Source organism: Rattus norvegicus, chromosome 3 (assembly GCF_036323735.1).
Source record: "Rattus norvegicus strain BN/NHsdMcwi chromosome 3, GRCr8, whole genome shotgun sequence".
NCBI lineage: Eukaryota > Metazoa > Chordata > Mammalia > Rodentia > Muridae > Rattus > Rattus norvegicus.
In genome coordinates, this window is record NC_086021.1 from 16,354,891 (window position 1) to 16,374,904 (window position 20,014).

The 20,014-nt window shown below is 45.2% G+C and overlaps 1 protein-coding gene across 1 annotated transcript in view; it reads left to right on the top strand.

Annotated features, from left to right (window-relative positions):
• Positions 1-19,577, top strand: part of LOC134486265 (Y-linked testis-specific protein 1-like) — a 78,465-nt gene extending 58,888 nt beyond the window's left edge. Inside the window, exons 2-3 of the mRNA XM_063285185.1 lie at positions 18,891-19,338; positions 19,419-19,577. Of these exons, the coding sequence (XP_063141255.1) occupies positions 18,891-19,337 (447 nt within the window). The 3' untranslated portion in view covers position 19,338; positions 19,419-19,577. The remainder of the gene's footprint in view (positions 1-18,890; positions 19,339-19,418) is intronic.

A 20,014-nucleotide genomic window follows, 5' to 3' on the forward strand; every position in this document is an offset into this window, starting at 1 on the left:
GTCACATGGAATTCTAATATCAATCCCATGCATTCTATGCTCTATTCACATCCTATCACATGCTCATTCCCTAACACAGTCCACCAGTGATTTTCTAGTCCCTGCAGTCTCTTAGGAGCAAGGGTCTGGATCAGCATTTCCCATTCGGTTATGAGGCTCCAAGACACATCCCTGCACCAAAGCTGGTGTAAGAGGCTCTTGACAGCACAGTCTCCGAAGCGCCCTTTGCCCTTTCCATTCATGTTGCTCCTTCAGGAGTCACTTGTCACGACCCCTGACAGTGTGCACAAAACAGGTAGCACTCTGGACTCAAAGGAAGAGAGTCGACATGGTTCCTCCTCATTCAGAAAGCTTGGATGATCGCCCCGCTACTACAAGCAGAACTGACAAGTGAGGGATCTCCTGGCTGGGCCGTGCAGACCTCACAACTACCCCATGCAGACCTCGCAACTGCCCCGTGCAGACCAGGCCGCTGCCCGGTGCAGACCTCGCAACTGCCCCGTGCAGACCTGGCGACTCCCCCGTGCAGACCTGGCAACTGCCCCATTCAGTCCTCGCGACGGCCCTGTGCAGACCTCGCAATTGACTGGTGCAGACCTCGAGACTGCCTCGTGCAGACCTCGTGACTGTCCCATTCAGACCTCGCGACTGCCCCGTGCAGACCTCAAGATTGCCACATGCAGACCTGGCGACTGCCTCGTGCAGACCTGGCAACTGCCCCATTCAGACCTCGGTACTGCCCCGTGCAGACCTCGCAACTACCCCGTGCAGACCTGGCGACTGCCCCGTGCAGAAATGGCGACTGTCCCATTCAGACCTCGCAACTGCCCTGTGCAGACCTCCAGACTGCCCCATTCAGACCTTGCAACTGCCCCGTGCAGACCTTGAGACTGTCCCGTCCAGACCTGGCGACTGCCCCATTCAGACCTCGCAACTGCCCCGTGGAGACCTCGCAACTGCCCCGTGCAAACCTGGCGACTGCCCCGTGCAGACCTCACGACTGCCCTGTGCAGACCTCGCGACTGCCCGGTGCAGACCTCGCGAATGCCCCATGCAGACCTCGCTATTGCCCCGTGCAGATCTCGAGACTTCCCCGTGCAGACGTCGCAACTGCCTCGTGCAGAACTCGAGACTGCCCCGTGCAGACCTGGCGACTGCCCCATTCAGACCTCGCAACTGCCCTGTGCAGACCTGGCGACTGCACCGTGCAGACCTCGTGACTGCCTCGTGCAAAATCGAGGACAGCCCCTCTCGAGCTTTGGATGTTTCCTGAGATCACTCGAGATTTCCCTGCTTTGCCTTCCGGAATTGTCCACATTCGCGGGAAAGAGAGAAATACACAAAGAATACAGCTCGACTGATGCTCACCATGACTTACCACTGCCGAGTCCTTTCACTGCCCCTTCACGGGGTAGTGTTTAGAGAGGACAGAGAGCCTCATCCCGGACTTACCCTCTGACAATGCACCAGCGATTTCCCAGCCTCCATGGCCTGGGATGCCCTTCAGGGTCCCCCGAGATGATTATAACCCCGGAGTGCAGCAGGGGAATCAGTGGAAGGATTCCCAGCCTCCACAGCCTGGAAGCCCATTCAGTGTCCCCCAAGCAGATTATAACACCGGACTCCAATGGGGGTAGAACTAGAAGGGTTCCCAGCCTCCGCCCCCTGAGACCGCCTTCAGGGTCCCCCAACCGGATTATAACATCCTACCCCAACGCGGGAAGCACTTGAACAGCAGAGACCCGAGCGACTTTCCACCTCCGGGACTACTTAGACGGACTCGGCACAAGTTCAGATGCCCAAAACCCTATGAAGACCAGAGATTCAGAAAACCTAATGCTCGTGTTACAAAATGCTGCAGAAACTCAAAGGTCATATAAAGGCTTCAGTCAGTAAGAGGGCCCTAGACCCCTGAAATGAACTGACAGAAATGAAGAAACGGACAGTTCCACTTCTACTGAGGGTTCCTGAGGCCATGAGTAATCCACTGACCAAGGACAGCAGATCACTGAGTAACCCACTTGCATAATATATATGTCGTATGTATGTAGTATGTATATAGTATGTATGTGTGTAATATATGTGTATATATGTAGTACATATGTATGTATGTATGTATGTATGTATGTATGTATGTATGTACACCCATGTGCAGTGACCCACGGAGGTCAGAAGAGGGCATCAGACTCCCTAGAGTTGGGCACCATCTGATATAGTTGCTGGGAACTGAACCCGGGTCCTCTGAGAGGAATGCAAACCATCTTAACTGACATTATTTCAGTTTCCCATCATTTGTGAAACATCTTACCATCCATTGTGTCTTGTACTATGCAGTGTTCGTTCCTTAGTGCAATGGTGTCCCTTCAGTCAGACTGGGTTTTGACGGTCTGTTGAACATGTAAGTCCGGCATGGCAGAAGGATAGAGTGGGGGGGCTGCTCTGATGCAAAGAGGGACATTGGACTAACTGCTCAGTCACTGTCTCTGCTGGCCTGCACTCTGCAGCATGTGCCTCCTGCGAAAAGAACAGCTTTCCGTGTTGCCTGAGCTGACAGCCCTTGCAGCCTCCTCTATTTCCTTCTCTGTACATCCCCAGGGGATCATCCTGAGGGATCCCTGAAGGGAAATCCCTGATAAAAATTCTCCAGTGCTTACTAGAACCTCAGGCTAAAGCCCAAACTCCTGGTTGGGAAATAAAACCAGCTCCCAGTCCACCACAGCCTGACATCGGGTCCCATCCATCCTGCCTGCCATTCAGCCCACTAACGCTTCTATTCTGATAGGGTCGATGATCATATTGGATTAGGGGCCCAGCACACTCCAGGGTGGCCTTCATTATAACCACTTACGTCTGCAATGACTCTACTTCCAGTGGATATCACAACCTGAGCAGCCAGGAGTTAGGATGAAAAGGGAGGCTGGTGCATAAGCCAGACAGTCACCCTGTCTGGGATACTGACTTACTTTATTAAATGATTTTAAAAATGTATAAAAAATTACAGAAGTTTGCACCCGAAGAATGGATTAGCACTTTCACGTCTATAATTCCTTCACCTGCTCTCTATAAGCATCTACTACATCCAGGGACTCAGATAAGCTAGAATTCATTTCCTGTTTCCACTCTAGATAAGGCACAGGTAATCCGTCGAAAACGGCTAAGCTGAGACTTGAGGAAACCTGTTGGAGACATCAATTCTGAAAGCCAGATGCCCTGGCCAAGACCGTGGAGATGGGTCTTCACAGAGATGGCAGATTTGGAAAGACGACAAGGTTGAAGACGTGATGCCTTCCTTGCTAAGGAATTGGAGACCTGCCCTTCAGAGAAGATGGCTTCAAAGAATGAAGTCTCCAAGCACCTCTCCTTCGAACAAGTGCTCGTTCCTATGGGGGTTGGGGGGGGGCGGCGGCATTTCAACCTCAGGCACTGGAGAGTGACAGGTCCAGAACTTCACGAGTCGGCTCAGTGTGCGATGACTTAGGTGGAGAACCACTAGCTTCCTCACTTCAACTAGCCCAAGGAAGGATGCTCTGCTCTGTCTCGCTGCCTTGGAAAGACACCTTCATCCCTGTTGTGCATGCCCAAGGCTTCCTATGATCCTCTCCTGTTTGCTTCTGAGTCAGCTGAGGTGTGTTGAAGTACCTCACTGTGTGTGAGCTTTCCTTAAGAGCTCTAAACCCCCAACCCGTCCTGTACACTCCATCTCTATTGTTCATTTAGCTTGATTTTTTTTTCTTCAACAAAACATGAGCAGGAAGTGGATGTCTCAAATGTCTAATGCTTGCCGTCTTCTAAAATTGAGGCCCAGGTGAACGAAATGAATTGTGGGCAGTAACACGCACAGACAGATCTTTATGCCTATTTTCTTGGCTTTCGATGATGTTTAAAATGTGGTGTTTGGGGGAAGGAAATTACAACATGGTAGCAACAGCGATCCATCGTGTGTCTCTGTTAAGGTTTGTTTTATTCAAAGTGACAAACTCTCCTCCCATGACTCCATATTGAAGGAGGTAAAGAGATGAGCTAGGTCCATAAAACGATGGCCTTAGGACCCAGGGCTGGTGGTTGTCTTCCCCAGGTTGTCCTTCAAATATATCTTGCCACCAATTGGTTATAGCTGCGGTTCACACCCTGTGTGTGGGTCACGATCTCTTTGACAAACTTCAGTCTGCAAAATGATTACCGACTACGATTCATAACAGAAGGAAAATTACAACTATGAAGTAGCAACAAGAATAATTGTGTCATTAATTGTCGTAACAATATAGGAACTGTCTTAAAGGGGGCAGCATTAGGAAGGTAGATCAGTGACTTATAGTCCAAGAAAGAGCGTCTAGCTATGGGCCAAATAAACAAAATACAGGATCTCCAGCATGCCAGTAACATGGGATAAAATGCAAGCTGGGGAGATAGTTTTGTGGGAAGAAGTGCCTGCTGTGATATTACCAGCACGTGCATGACATCCCATAACCCATGATTGGAGGGATGATGACAGGACACATGGAGGGTCCCACGGCTCCAGCCACATATATAGCAGAGGATGGCATTGTCTGCATCAATAGGAGGAGAAGCCCTTGGTCCTGTGAAGGTCAGTTCCCCAGTGTGGGGGATGCCAGGGTGTTGAGGTGGGAGTGGGTGGGAGGTAGAGCATCCTCATAGAAGCAGGGGGAGAGGGAAATGGGAACGGGGAGAACCAGGAAAGGGGATAACATGTATGGGATGCCTGTGATAGCCAGGGACAGTGAGTTTTGGGTTCAGTAAGAGATTTTGTCTCAAAATCTAAAGAAGAGGAAGATGAATGAAGAGACGTGCAGGGTCTCCCTCTGTTCTGCTCATGCACATACACAGAAATATGTGTAGACACACACACAAACAAACACACACACACACACACACAGCTGAATTAGGACAACACTCAAAGAATTTGAATTTAGGATTTAGGTTGTCTTTTGTGTGTCTGATCACACCTTTCCTTCCATAAATTTCACGTGGAAAAGTATATCGAAGGCATGCATGTCAGATACATTTCCCATTAACATGAGACCATTTTTCTCCCAAACCTATAGGTTTTGATTCGTGTTAAAAGTCATAGACCCAAGACACAGCTACACCTGGAATGAAGAGCTAGATATTTGAGCTAAGAATTTGCATTCCAGGGCCGAGGTCTATGATGTCACAGAATGCAGAAGGTGGTCCATAGAACTGAGATGTTCTTGGTGCCTCGCAGTGTCCCTGACTCCCAACGAGGGCTGCTGAGAATAAGTATACATAATAGACTCTAGTGTAGCTACATGTGACACTCTCCTTGATTGTATTCATCAATGACATGAAGTTTTGTTTCTCACAAAGAGAATAGATCATCAAGCGTCTATGCTGACTATGGCCACACCAAGTCCGTGTGAGGGTCCACGCCCTCTCCAGGCTCTGTGGATGGAGCCAAGAGAACCCTACATGGCTCAGTGATGCACTGACTCTAACTCACATGGCCCTGAGATGAAGAGGGCGCATATTGATTCTTCTTGTTGTTGCTATGACAAAATACAAAGCAAAAACTTAACAAAGACAGGAGTGCTTGTTGACAGGAATCTGAAATGGATGTCTCCTGAGAGGCTCCACCAGAGCCAGACTGATGCAGATGAGGATGCTGACAGCTAATCATTCCACTGAGCAACTGGACCCCAATGGAGGAGGAGTTAAAGAATGGACTGGAGGAGCTGAAGGGGGTTGCAACCCCATAGGAAGGGCCACAATATCAACCAACCAGACCCCCCCAGAGCTCCCAGAGTCTAAACCACCAACAGAAGAGTATACATGGAGGGTCCCACGGCTCCAGCCACATATATAGCAGAGGATGGCATCGTCTGTCATCAATAGGAGTAGAAGCCCTTCGCCCCCTGAAGGCTCATTTCCCCAAAGTGGGGGAGTGCCAGGGTGTTGAGATGGGAGTGGGTGGGAAGAAAAGCATCATCACTGAAGCAGGGGGAGAGGATGGGAGAGAGGGGATCCAGGAAAGGGGATAACATTTGAAATTTAAATACGTAAAATTCCAATAAAAAAGAGACAGGAAGTGTTTATCTTGACCCATTGTTTGAGCTGGTACCACCCATCATGATGGGGAAAGCAGAGCAACTCGAGTGTGATGGTCACATTGCAGACTTGGAGGGTGTTCAGCTTTCTTTCCTTCTTTCTTTCTTTCTCTCTTTCTTTCTTTTCTTTCTTTCTTTCTTTGTTTCCTTGTTTTAAATTCCATATATGGGTGTTTCCCTTGCTTTTATGTATCTGTATAAAAGATACATATACAGAAGCCACAAGAAACTTAGGGAAGAAAAGCAGGTATAGCTGTCAATAAGACATGGGAGGCCACAGGGCTCAAGTCGGTTTCCCTCACGACCACATGTGTATTCATCAAGACAGGAGACCGGAGCAGGGCACAGAACTGAACAAGAGTGATTAATGCTTGTGAGCCACCATGTTGGTGCCAGGGTCTGATCTCAGGTCCTCTGCAAGAGCAGTAACAGTTCTCATCTACCAAGACACCTCTCCAGTCACACACAATCATTGTTTATACAGCCCCCCAAACACAACACCACTTGATGGGTATAAACACGCATACTAGACTTGTGGTGTAATTTATTTGTGTGAATGTTCAGTCAGTGTGATACAAACGCTCTTGTACTCATAAATTTTGGCATCGCCGTTTTCACTAGGAGGTTCTCTTCATGCTCAGCTTTGGTGTTTACATATATCATAAAGAGAGTAACCGCCCTGTCAGCCTACCCCGCCTCCCCCCATTTGCAGCTATGCCTGCCTTTCTTCACTAAGTGAAACACCACCTCAGACTCTACTCTTTCATTTTGTTCAGTATAGTAGACTCTCCAAACCCATAAAATGGAATCCCAGATGCGGAGGGAAGAAGTTTTGCTGTTTGTTACTTCGTTTGCCTTTACTTGCTTTTTCCCACTTCCACTGGTTTGAACTTTTGTCCCATTCAGAGGCAGGTACTTAATTCAGCCAGCATTTTGAGAAGGGATGTGGGTGGAGTGTGATAAAAGGAAAATTACTGGAGACAACTCCCTGGGATTTTGAAGATTAATACAAAGTGTTTATTGACTTGATTTTTCAGTTACACAGAACCCTGGACGGCACTGAGTCGAATTACAACTTCACATCTGAGAATTTGCTCCAAGGAACTAAAAAACCTTAAAGACAAAATTGATACAACAAAATAAGCCCTAAGTTGTAATGATTGACCCTCTATAAAGAGAAACATTTTCTTTTAAAAAAAAAGACGATTTTGAATTTTTGTTTAACAATTTCATATACTTATATAATGAGTTTTAGTCATTTCCTTTCTGTATTTCCCTTCCTAAATCCCCTCCCTCATCCCCCTCTCTCATTCTCCCATCCCCTCCTTTAGTTCCCTTTTGCTTCCTCCCTCATCCTCCTCTGTCATCCCCTCGGTCAACCCCTTCTCTCACGCCATTCCCTCTCCAATTGGCACCGATATTCTGAATAAGTCCCCCCTCCTATTTCATGGCTCCTTTCTGCGTGTAATCCCTAAGTTTAATTAATTACATGAGTACAGAGGAATTCGACAGAACAGCTTATCTACGTGTACAGGAATGAAGAAGGGAGTGAAGCAGACATTTCTGGTTTCTTTGGAGACTCAACTGTGTCATGGATGTTGTTCTGGAAACTGTCTTAGGAGAGGATATTTTGCTGAGAACAAACACATGGTGTTTCTGGTCGCTGCCTGGGAAAAGGGCACGTGATGTTTAGAAAGGGTACGAGTATAACCCTGGACAACAGTGGGCAACCCCACGGCATTGGCTAGCCTTGACACTCTTCGTTGATGCTCAATGGACTTTGATGACTCTGGTCATCACTGACCGTGCTGTGGCATTGGTTCACCTTTCCTTCCTCACTCACCACTCTTTGTCATGACTTTGTAGAGAGAAAAGCACCAGAGAACTTCTTGTGGTGACATTGTGGTGGCTTCTTGCTGCCTCCTCGAACCCAGGCCAATTGGAAGATATCATCAATTTCTTCTGGGTTGAACTGTCCTTGGTGATTCGTGAATGCTGTTTGCAAGTAGATCGACCTACCTCTGCTGATTCATGTCAACTGAACTGATATCCTAATGATGAAGATTGAAATCGCCCCAGAGAACTATTTCTAAGCAGGTCCACATCGTCCTTTGTTTGCCCTATTGTCCTTTCCTTCCCACTACCTCTTGTGGGTGGTGGGTTAGAGGAAGGTTAAAGGGTTTAAGAACTCTTACTAAAGTAGGTCTTGAAAAATCTAAGCCTGCAGGATAGAACCCTCCTCCAAAAAATGTTGATTGCCAAGGGAGGGGAGGGTCTTTATGGCCTCTCCCATCTGTGATGAAGTGTTGAGGGGCCCAGTCTTGTGCCCGTGAACATAGCCGCCATCAGTTTAAGAGTTCAATGAGTAGGTCCAATCTAAAATATATCCTTTTGCTGTCCACTTCCCCATCTTCTGGTTCTTATCTTCCTTCTACCCACACTTTCATGATGCTCTCTGAGCTGTGGAGGAGAAGACTTAGCTGTCCTATTTCCACCTGAACAGTCCAACACCACTGATTCCCAGCACTTTGTCCAGCTGTACTTCTCTGCCATGATACTCAGAGGCTTCTTGTCTGATGAGAGCTGAGTGCAACGCTGATCTATAGATACAAATATGGATGTTTGGAAGGAAGTTCGACAATTTATTTAGCATTAGGTTCTTTCATAGGGCCTATATCACCCTAACCATAGGTTCTTGACCAGTTTACAGAACCTGGTGTGTATTCCCTCGTGTGGAATATGACTTGTATCCAATTGGAAATCCACAGGTTACTCCCATGACTGCGATGCCACTAACATATTAGGGGCACATCTTGCCTGACATTTTAGCTTGAATGGTTCACCCCCGAGTAAGGTTGTAGATGATTTTCTCCCCTGGAAGCCTACATAGCACTTTCTTGAACCATGAAGGCTTGCCATTATAGAAGATGCTTCCACCTCAACTTGAGATTCACCCTTCTGTGACCTGTGACCCAAAGCATTCAGTGTCCTCAGCAATAGGGTCTTACCATCAAGTTCTGGAGGTCTACGAAGATCAATGGCAACAACCAGTAAAGTTGTGAGGGCTTTTGTGATCTCGCTGTTCAGCAACTTTCAGGAAGACATCCCACATCTGGCACTGTGATTTTTGCTTAATTTTGGTTTTCTGTTGCTATGATGAATACACTCACCAAAGCCAGCTTGGGAAGGGAAATCTTTATTTCATCTTATCTGTTCCAGCCCATCATTAAGGAAAACCAAGACAGGATTGTGAAACAGGAACTACAGAGACTGCCCACTGGCTTGACTCTAAGCTCACAGTCAACTACCTTTACAGAGTCCAGACCCACCCGCATAGGGCGGTGCTGCCCACAGTGGACCAGGCCCTCCAACATCAGTGAACAATCAAGGAAATGCCACCTGGTCATAGTCAAGGCCAATCTGATGGAGGAAGCTCCTCGAGGAAGGTACTTTCCTCCAAGACTAGCCATCACAAGAAATCAAGGAAAATAAAAAAAGAAAAGAAATCAATAGCTTCAGGGGGAGCATGGCTTACCCATGGAGGGTGCCTCCATTTGAACTCAGTAGTTGATCTTGTAGATATATTCTGTAACACAACGTTTTACAACCCCTCTCACCAAACCCTGTTCTAACCTAATCACCTAAGGGGAGATGGAGTGGAAAGTAAGTTTTAAAAAAATAATTGGAGCAGAAAGGAATGCTTTTTGGAAATAAAGCAAAAAAGGAAGCATTTCTGCATCCTAGATGCTTTCCTCGCATCATCTGTGCTAAGATAATGAAAACCGTTACGATCCAGGTACAATAATTTCCAATGTTACAAATCATATAAATAATACTCCTTATCATTCATAAAACACATTGGCACTAATCGTTTGATATGTTTTTCTAACTCACTCCTAATGTAGAACTGATGAACTGGAATTGTTCGCCTGCTCATTTATGCATGAAGGCAGTGAGGTTTAAACGTCGATCCAATTTATGTGTGTGTATGTGTGTGTGTGTGTGTGTGTGTGTGTGTACATACATGCACGTGCAGTGTATAATGTAGGGACTAATCCATTTTCTCTTCTACCTTATACACTGAAGCAGCATTTCTCAGTCAAACCCAGAGTTCACCAATATGACTAGTCTTGACAGCTATCTTGCTCTGGGTATCTGCCCTTTCTCTACCTTCCTGGATTGGGAGTCTATGTGGGCCACAAAGCCTACCCATCATTTACCTGAGATCTGTGAGCCATCTCCTCAACTTCTAAGGTTCAAATCTCGGTGTTGGACCCATCTCGTTTACATTTGTTTTCTTATTCTTTTTTTTTTTTTTTGGTCTTGGTCATAATATCACAACCAGGTTAAGGTATGACTGGCTCACTCAAAAATCACTCAAATCCCTCCACACCAATGTGTTCTAATAAGGAGGAGGACCCTGCTGACTCTCTGTTCTGTAAAGTCTTACCTTAACAGATGAGTTAAAGGATGGAATTATCCTAGTGGGTGATTGTGGATGCTGTTGTTGATGTTGAGGGAGGCTGGCAAATGAGGGCCCAGATCTGAGTCACTTATAATAACACATACAAATCTGAGTGTGGTAGTATATACCTATATTCTCAATATTCGCGAAGATCACAATTTCAAATCCAGCCTGGGCTACAAAGAAACCCAAAGACAGCCTGGGCTACCTTGTAAATCCAAGGACAGCCTGGGCTACAGAGTAAGTCCATGGCCAGCCTGGGCTACATAGTAATTCCAAGGCCAACCTGGGCCTCATAGAAAGTCCAAGGTCAGCTTGGCCTACTTACATGACTCTTCTCCAAACAACAACAGGTTTTCTTTTTTCTTTTTCGTTTCTGTTTCTCCTATTTCCTCTACACTGATACCAGTGCTGTGGGCTGGGGGTGTGGTGGAGAACTTTCGTCATGTCTGATGGTCAAGGATCTCCCAAGCAGCACGGCAAACCAAGCAGTGCAGCAAACAAGTCTGTTTCGATTTTTGCAGAAAAACATGACACATGGGAAGTGCTGTCTGAGGAAATGGCTCTAAGATGGGACAATGCCTCGGGAGACTGGGCTTGGATCTTTTGCTAATTTCCTCATGATAAAAACAATGATGTTCTCAACCAGAGCCTGTGTTGGGAATACAGTGCTGTGCTTCCATTCAACACTGCACAATCTCCATATGGCAACCCTGGAAATCTTGTCTGATATTAAACAGATTATAGGAGAGACAAGTTGAGTATAAACACCATCATCAAAAAGGGTTTAAACGATGAATAATTTTTTTTTAAATTTTTGTCTATGGTACCAGGTTCAGTGTTCTGCATAAACTCTAAAACAGGGCAATTTCTTTCTTTCTTTTTTTTTTTAATCGCCAAACAGAATGGACCTTATATTTTTCTATCTAGGTCTAATAGAGAAAACAAAATATCATTATTTGCTTTAAAAAAGAAATCTCATTGTGTTTCATTGGCTTTTTTTGTTAATTTCTTATTTTTAGAGTTTTGGGGTTCATTTTTAAGAATCATTTTTTCATTGAATTAATTATTTTCTTATTTTCTAGTGTAGATAAAAATTTAGGTTGCTGATCTTTGTTTCTAATCTAAGAATTAGTGTTGTAAATAAAATTTTTTCTTAGCACCTTCATAGTTATGTCTCACACATTTTGATAGTATGTTTCCTATCTTAGTCTTTTTTTCTTACTGTTACATAGTTTCATTATTTCTTGAAATATGTATTACTTGTGAATGTGTGATTTAATGTTTCTGGACTCGGAGACTCCTGTTGTCTCTCATTGAAGACGTCTTTTTTAGTTTTGTTGTATTAGCAGAACACATCCAGAGGGGCTGGAGATGCAGCTCAGTGGACAGAGTGCTCACTTGGCTATCACACAGCTCTGGACTCCACCTACAGTACCTCATAAGCCTGGTGTGGTGCTACATACCCATAGTCCCATTACCTGGAGGAGAACAGGAGTTCAAAGTCATACTTGGGTGCATGTTGTGTTTGAGGCCAGCCTGGGCTACATGAAACCTGTATAAAAAAATATGTCCCACAGGACATCCTTTCTTAGGCATTTGCCACACTTTGTTCTGTGGTTTCTGAGTGTCTGAAAAGTCCAGGATACTTGAGGGAAAGGAATATCCTGGTGCTACTAGGTACTGTCAGTCAGAGACATTGGCTGGTGACGCCATCTCATCCCAGCTGGTTTTCTGCCTGGTTCTGTTGCTGATGGCTGCCTCGTCCCACAGCTTTACTCATAATCGCTGTGCTTTTTTTAAGCTGTACCCATTCTTGCTTCCTGCTGAGGCTGTGATGGAGTAGTGACACAAAGAATTGGGGTCTCCTTGAGCCCACTGATTCTCTCAACAATAAGTTCTTTCTCTGTAGAAATAGTTTCTCTGTTGCCTACATTATCAGAAATAAATATAACACTCTTTTCTGTTTTATTTTGACACTGGGTGTAATTATGTAGGTAGGGCTGGCCTGAAACTCACTGTATAAACCAGGTAGGCCTTGAACTCAGAGAAATCAGCTTGCTTCTGAGTGCTGGGATTAAAGGGGCATGCCTCGCTCCTTCTTTTTTTAAATTTTTTAAAAAATTTATCTCTATGGGGTGTGTGTGTGTGTGTGTGTTTGTGTTTGTTTGTGTATGTGCATGTGTGTGTGTGTGTTTGTGTGTGTGCGTATGTGCATGTGTGTGTGTGGTTATGTGAGTGGCTGTGTGTGTTTGTGTTTGTGTGTGTATATGTGTGTGTATGTGAGTGTGTGTGTGTGTTTGTGTGTGTATATGTGTGTGTATGTGAGTGGGTGTGTGTGTGTTTGTGTGTGTATGTGTGTGTATGTGAGTGTGTGTGTGTGTTTGTATGTGTATGTGAGTGGGTGTGTGTGTGTGTTTCTGTGTCTGCATCTGTGTGTGTGTTTTGACCAAAGAGTCCATCAGATCCTCTGATCCCTGATCCTCTGCAAGAGCATCCAGTGTTCCTAAGCAGTGAGCCATCTCCCCAGCCCCTTCTGCCTGCTCTAAACTCCACTTCATTGTTCATCTTGCCCAGACATGCCTTTAATTCCTACTCTTAGTGTTTGTTTTAATTCAGTGAGTTCCTATTGAATTTTCTCTTGTTTCTTCTATTACATCACCAAGATGATGTGTAACCTTTTCTTTTGGAAGTTTCTCATTGACGACACTTGAATCCTGGCTTTACAATCCTTGCTGACGATTCTGACAATGGTTTTCTCTTGGTGCCACCACCAGGGAACTGGTTTTTCTCCTCTGCTTTTCATTTAGGGGGATGGTCATGGTGTGACGTGATTTCCATTTTGACATCATTTGTCTAAGATGTCAGCAGTCCTGACACTGTGGGTGCAGTGGCTGTTTATCCTTCATAACCTTATGGTGGTGTTTTGGTTTTTCTGGATTTGCCTGATTGAATAAAAGGGATTATACCTCAGTTCATACCAACAGGCATATTTTAGAGGGGTCAGGAAGAGTGGTTCTCAACCTTCCTAACGTAACCTTTTCATATTGCTCCACCAACGGTAAAATTATTTCATTGCTACTTCATAACTTTAATTTTGCAATAGTTATGAATTGTAATGTAAATGTCTGATGTACAGGATATATGATATGTGACTCCTGTGCAAGGGCCATTTGAGCTCCCAAAGGGGTCTCAATCCAAGGGTTAAGAACCACTGATCTGGACTTAGGGGGATGCCCTTACCTACGTAGATGGGTTGCCCAGTGTTGCCGGGGAGAAGTCTCCATCTCTGGAAGGCAAAGGATCTTCCACGATCAGGCTTTTTCCTGGGTCCCTCTGGAATAGTGGACACACTCTTGATGGTTACTGATGGATCAACTGACTCCAGACAGTTTTCTTTACATCCTCGAAGATGATTCTAAACAGGGTTCTGCTAGCCAAAAGCAGTGGCTGAAGCTATCCGTAGCGGTCTTCCCCTACCTAATGGCTCCTTGTCCCCACAAGGCCAACAGTAGATGTCTGAGTGCCTCCCAAGCTGCATCTTCCCAATCTACACTCTTCCTCTGTGCTGTTTCTCTCACAAAGAGCACACACGCTAACCCTGAACCCATCTTGTCTTCAGCACTAACAACCTAGTACTCTCTGCCAGCTTCGCTTTCCCATATGACCCAGCTGCTCACAATTCTGAGGCATGTTCTCGCTTGTATGGACAAACAGAATGTCACCGATTGGCTAGTCTATAATGAGGCAGATTCTGTCTGATTCTGATTCAGAAGCCTGTAAATCGGAGATGAAGAGACCATCGGCAGAGGAAGGAGTTCTTGTGGGATGTTGTCACCAGGAAGGGATCCAATGGGCTTGGAAGACAAGAGAGGGAGCCAAACTCCCTTTCATAATTTAACCTTTTCCACAATAGCATCATTAATGGATCTTTATTTGTAGGTCGCTCCCCTCTTGACCTAATCAATTCTTCACAACTACATTCCCACTGGGGATTAATCCTCAGAATATTACTTTTGTGCGATCACATTCAAACCAGAGATGAGGGTGAATATTTGGAAATCTATAGTGGGTGTGGGCATTATTCTTCCCACATCGTGTACCCTTAAGATCTCCAACTACCTCCTTCCCCACGGTATACTCACTGAATGACGTGAATTCCAGGTGATTGATGAGGTACAGACACCAAAGCTCATGGCCATATCCTGTCACCAGTATCAAGCTTGAAACAGCAAGAGCCACCTGTGGGAAGGAAAATACGAATAAACTTTATGGTATCTCTAAACTATAAACCCCAAATTTAATCAAAACATTGTTTTAGACTCAGTTCTCTTATATCGATGTTCTTTAAATATACAAGTCAGTGGGCTTGCTTGTGACTCCTTGTACAGGTTTATACTGTACATTAGCCATCTTCATCCTCACAACTCACCTCCATTTCCGCCTGCACACACACACACACACACACACACACACACACAAACACACACACACACACACACACAAACACACACACACACCCTGCTGCTCCCCTTCCTCTTCCTAAATGCCCCCTTTCACTTAATATCCCTTATTAAAATCTAAATTTCACAATCGTCTGTTTGAGTCTGGCATGTTTCACTTAACATATTGTATTTTACACTCCATCCGTTTTTCTGAGAACAAAACCCTTTCCTCTTACACACAGATGAGAATCACATCAATGTACATCACATTTTTAAAGCCATTCATCCAGTGATCAACATCTAAGGTTATTCCAATGGCTTGTCTATTGCACACAGTGTGGCAATCAGAATGGATGTGCAGGGTCCTGGTTAGTTTTTATTGTCAGTTTGACTCAACCTGGGAAGAAGGAGCCTCAGCTGAAGAATTGCCTCCATCAGAATGTCCTTTAGCCTCATGTGTATGGAATTTTTTTTTTTGATGGTTGATGGGGAAGGGTGTAGCCCACTATGGGGAGTGTCATCCCCTATGAAGGTCGCCCTGGGTTGTAGGAGAAGGAGAGAAAGCTGAGTAGGTCATGGATAGCAATCCAGTACCCAGCATTTCTAAGTTGTCTCTGCTTCCTTTCCTGCCTCTAGAGTCCTGCCTGAGTTCCTGCCCCAACGTCGCTCAGTAACAGACGGGAACCTAGAAGATAGAGTGAGACAAACTCTTTCCTCCTCAAGTTGACGGCTATGATGAGATTGTTCTTCTTGTCGCCTACTTGTTCTTCCCTTTCTTGAAAGTTGTCTCTGTTTATTGTTCTTAGAAAGATGATATTACATGTTTTCTCATCGGCTCTCTGTCTCCCACCGTGTCTCTCTCTGTCTCTGTCTCTCTCTGTATGTGTTTGTTTGAGTGTTTATATGTGTATGTTTGTGTGTGTGTTTGGGTGTTCATGTGTGTGTGTTTGTGTGTGTATGTATGTGTTTGTTTGTGTGTTTGGGTATGTATGAGTGTTTGTGTGTGTGTGTGTGTGTGTGTTTGTGTGTTTGTGTATTTATGAGTGTTTCTGTGTGTTTGTGTGTTTGTGTGTGTGTGTGTGTGTTTGTGTGTGTGTGCTTTCCAGGCTTAAAAAAATCCCCAAGGCTGTAAATCTCAGCAGCTGCCTAGAGAAGGAAGAAGAAGGGGAGAAAAGGGTGAAAATCACGTCATTTGTGTTAACACCACACTGAGCTCATCCACATAGTGGACCAAAGTCACATAATGGCAGAGGAGTCATAAGAGCAGAGAGAGAGGAAAACTCACAGTGTGAAGGAAAATGTGCTTAAAACTATGATAGAAGGGAGACAAAGAAGACGGTGCACTTAGAAAAGTGGACAGATTTTAAAAAGCTGCCATAAGTTGTTAAGCTCTAAGTACATTTAAAAAAATTATAATGTTTAAGTGGAAGGGAATTACTGGGGAGAGGGAAGGGAGGGTCAGAGTGTGTTGGGGACAGTGGAGGGTTCTGAAAGAATCCTTTTGAAGATCTAAAGAACTATGAGAGACAAACAATTAAAGTGCCCTGTAATTTACAGGTAAATTCCACACTTACCTGCATTCAGTATTCTGTCTACCCATATTTCAACAACAAAATTACCTCATCTATTTCATCCAATTTTGCTGCATTTGATCTAATAAATTCCTTGTAACCAGAAGTGCTGGTAAATTCTGAAGACATTTAAAATATGACTGGTCGATATCGGGTTTGTCGTCAGTTTATCCCGACTTTGGAAGCAGGTCCAGGAGCTAATTTTTCCTTGCTCTTTGCAAAGAATCCATAATTCATGATTGCCATTGACTTCAACACAAGGTATTTAATCCTGTCAAATTCCAGCTTTGTTTGAATAAAAATGGTCCTCCTCTGATTGTGGGTTTTGATAAAGCTAATTTTGGGGTGATATCCAGTGGGCTGCCACAGAGAGAGAGACTAGCGATATTTCTGATACGGAGAATGGCTTAATGATAACCAAAGGAAAGATAGGAGCTGGGAAAATAACCACCAAGGATGTTGGTGACTCAGAAACCAAAGACTTTTTCAGAAAAAAAAATGCATGAAAAGAGCTACTTGGACAGACTGTGACTCAAGTCATCAGAATATTTGGGTGGGGACTTTATTTTGGGTCTCCAGGAGGCTACATGAGAAGCTAAAACCTAGATGCTGGAAGTTTCTAAGCGTAACTAGGGAAGGAACTGGCCTGAGAGCGCTTCTATGACATAAGCATCGCCTGGATGAAGTCACAGAGCCCCGGGCAGAGGTTGCGCTTCTCTTCCACTTGGGGGCGCTAGACTCCCCTGAAGGTGGGTTCACTATCTTCGCAGCGGGGTGTGAAAACCAGTTCAGCTCCTGAACCCCACAATTGTTCAACAGCCTTTTGGTGCCTGACTGGTTCCCGAAGACAGAATCTGGATGACTAGGACATTTTCTCTCAGTAAATACGTTTATGAGGATAACTGGGACCCTTGCAGCCCAGAAAGCTAAAAGCTTTCCCTCGTACAGCGAGTAACCGTATGTTCTGATGTCTTCCATGTTTGAGAGCTCGGCGGATGGTCTAGGCTAGTCAGTCTAAGAGTTTATTATTTTTTGCTAACAATATCTAATTCATAATTCTACTAAAATGACAAAGCTCCTCTCTGTGCCTGTGCATTTTAGGAGATAATATTTCTTTTAGATTTTTTTTTTGGAGCTGAGGACCGAAACCAGGGACTTGTGCTTGCTAGGAAAGTTATCTACCACTAATGTAAATCCCAACCCCAGGAGATATTATTTCTAAATGGCTGTTGTTGCCTAGACCAAAGTCCCTTGATCCAGTTGAATATGCAACAGCTTGGTGTAATAAACCTGGAGCTGGGTCATGATGCACAATAGAGAAAAGCAGTGGACTGGTGTGCTGTGTCTCTGGGCAGATACTTGTGGATTTTGCCACATACCTCATAGTTAGAGGGTAGAAGAAGGGTATGGCCAACCTTTTGGCTCCTTTGCTATCCTTTCTCTGTTCTGCTTGGTTAAAGTGGGGACAGGGATACTTAATCCCACACTGACCTAGCCAGTCAAGGAGAGGTTCCTCAGCAGAGGCAAAGTGCCTCGGGCTGAAGAAATGTGTCTGAATATGTTATTCTGAGCTGTAGAGAACCATTTGCTCATTTCCCTTTGAACTTTTGATTTTGATTTTTGAGACAGTGTTTTTCTGCATGTAGCTTGGCTATCCTTGAACTAACTCTGTAGAACAGGCTGGCCTTGATCTCACAGAGGTCGGCCTCCCTCTGCCTCTTGAGTGCTGGAATTAAAGGTGTGCTCCACCATTGCCCAGCCCTCCTATGAACTTCTGATTACGACAGAATTAGATTCAGATGCTCAAACTTGTTTACCATCCCCTTCCTCACCTGCTCCAAAGTTCTCTTAGACAAGAGCCTTGGTCCAGCGCCCTCCCCACCCCACCCCCATTGTCCTTGCAGGCACTCACATGACAGAGGGAACAGCATTGTGTCTGGTTTAAGCAGGCGAGCTCTTCAAACCCAGGGCACGGGCAAGTATGAAGCCTGAACACAGAACAATAGCCACAAGACAGTGGACCAGGATGCCGTGGCCTACCACACTAGGTCTAAAGCCAAGAAGAGGAGGATGTCTCTGAGGAGGATGAGCACACCATCCACCCAGAAGCGGATGAGGAGGTGGCCTTCTCCCCAGGCCCTGGAGACATTGAGGGCTTCAGAATTTCCCACGGATGGAAGGAAGGTGATGAGCCCGTCACCCCATGGAAGGCCATTGTTCTAGATCAACTGCCAACATATCCCTCTCTCTATCTGGTCAAGTATGATGGAAGTGACTGTGTCTATGGACTGGCACTTCCAGTGATGAGAGGATTTTAAAGCTAAAGTTCTTGCCTCACAAAGTAGTGTTTCCTCAAGTGAAAGACACCCATCTCGCAAGTGCCATGGTTGGCCGAGCTGTGGAGCATAAATTTGAGGGCAAACATGGCTCTAAGTACAACTGGAGGGGGGTGGTCCTAGCCCAGGTGCCGATCATGAAGGACTGGTTTTACATCACCTACGAGAAAGATCCAGTCCTATACATCTACCAGCTCCTGGATGATTACGCAGAAGGTAACCTCCATATCATTCCAGAGACTCCTCCAGCAGAGGTGAAGTCAGACGTTGACAGCGACATCTTAACAGGTCAATGTGTGCAGTTCACCAGAAGCGACCGGTCCAAAAAGATCGGCAAAGTCATTTACCAAGTTCTAGGCAAGCCTTCCGTGTACTTGTTCAAGTTTGATGGCAACGTCCACATCTATGTCTATAATCTGATGGAAAAGATCCGTTAAGGTGAAATTCACAAAGTAAGGGGGACATAGATGGGGAATTTATAGGATTGGGGGGAAAATGTTTGTTTTTCTGTGTTTCAGATACCCACATGCCTTTGACAACCCCAGTATCTTTTCCAGTGGAATTTGTTTTTGCTCTAAAAATTAAAACGTGCGATGTGACGTGTTGTGTGTGAACACTTTGGTGGAGGAGACGGGCTGTGGTGGATGGAACATCGAGAGGAAGCCAGAAAAGTCAAGGCTGTGAACAGTAAGTCTGATGTCACATAGACTAAAACAAACAGGACTGAGCTGGTCTGGTATTTAGGGAGAGAAAAGAACTGGAGATGAGGCTTAGAGGAGCAGGGATGGCACGGGGGAAAAAGATGGTTGTTTAGGAAGCAGTGGAGAGGGGCCAGACATAGATAGAGTCTCTGAGGTGAAGTTTGAGGGAGAAACAGACAGTTGGGGAAAGAGGGGCAGGGAACAGGGAGGTGGTCTTGGAACTCAAGGGGAAACCCAATAAACTGATCCAAGCAGACTCAGAATCAGAGAAGGTCGGGGAGTGTTTGACTAACGAAACCTAATGAAACCTGTTTCTCATCTGTAGATGTATTATTTTTAATTATGTGAGTGGGGGCAGGTCATGAACACAGGAGACCACAGAGACAAGAATAGTCAGGTCCTCTGGAGCTGGA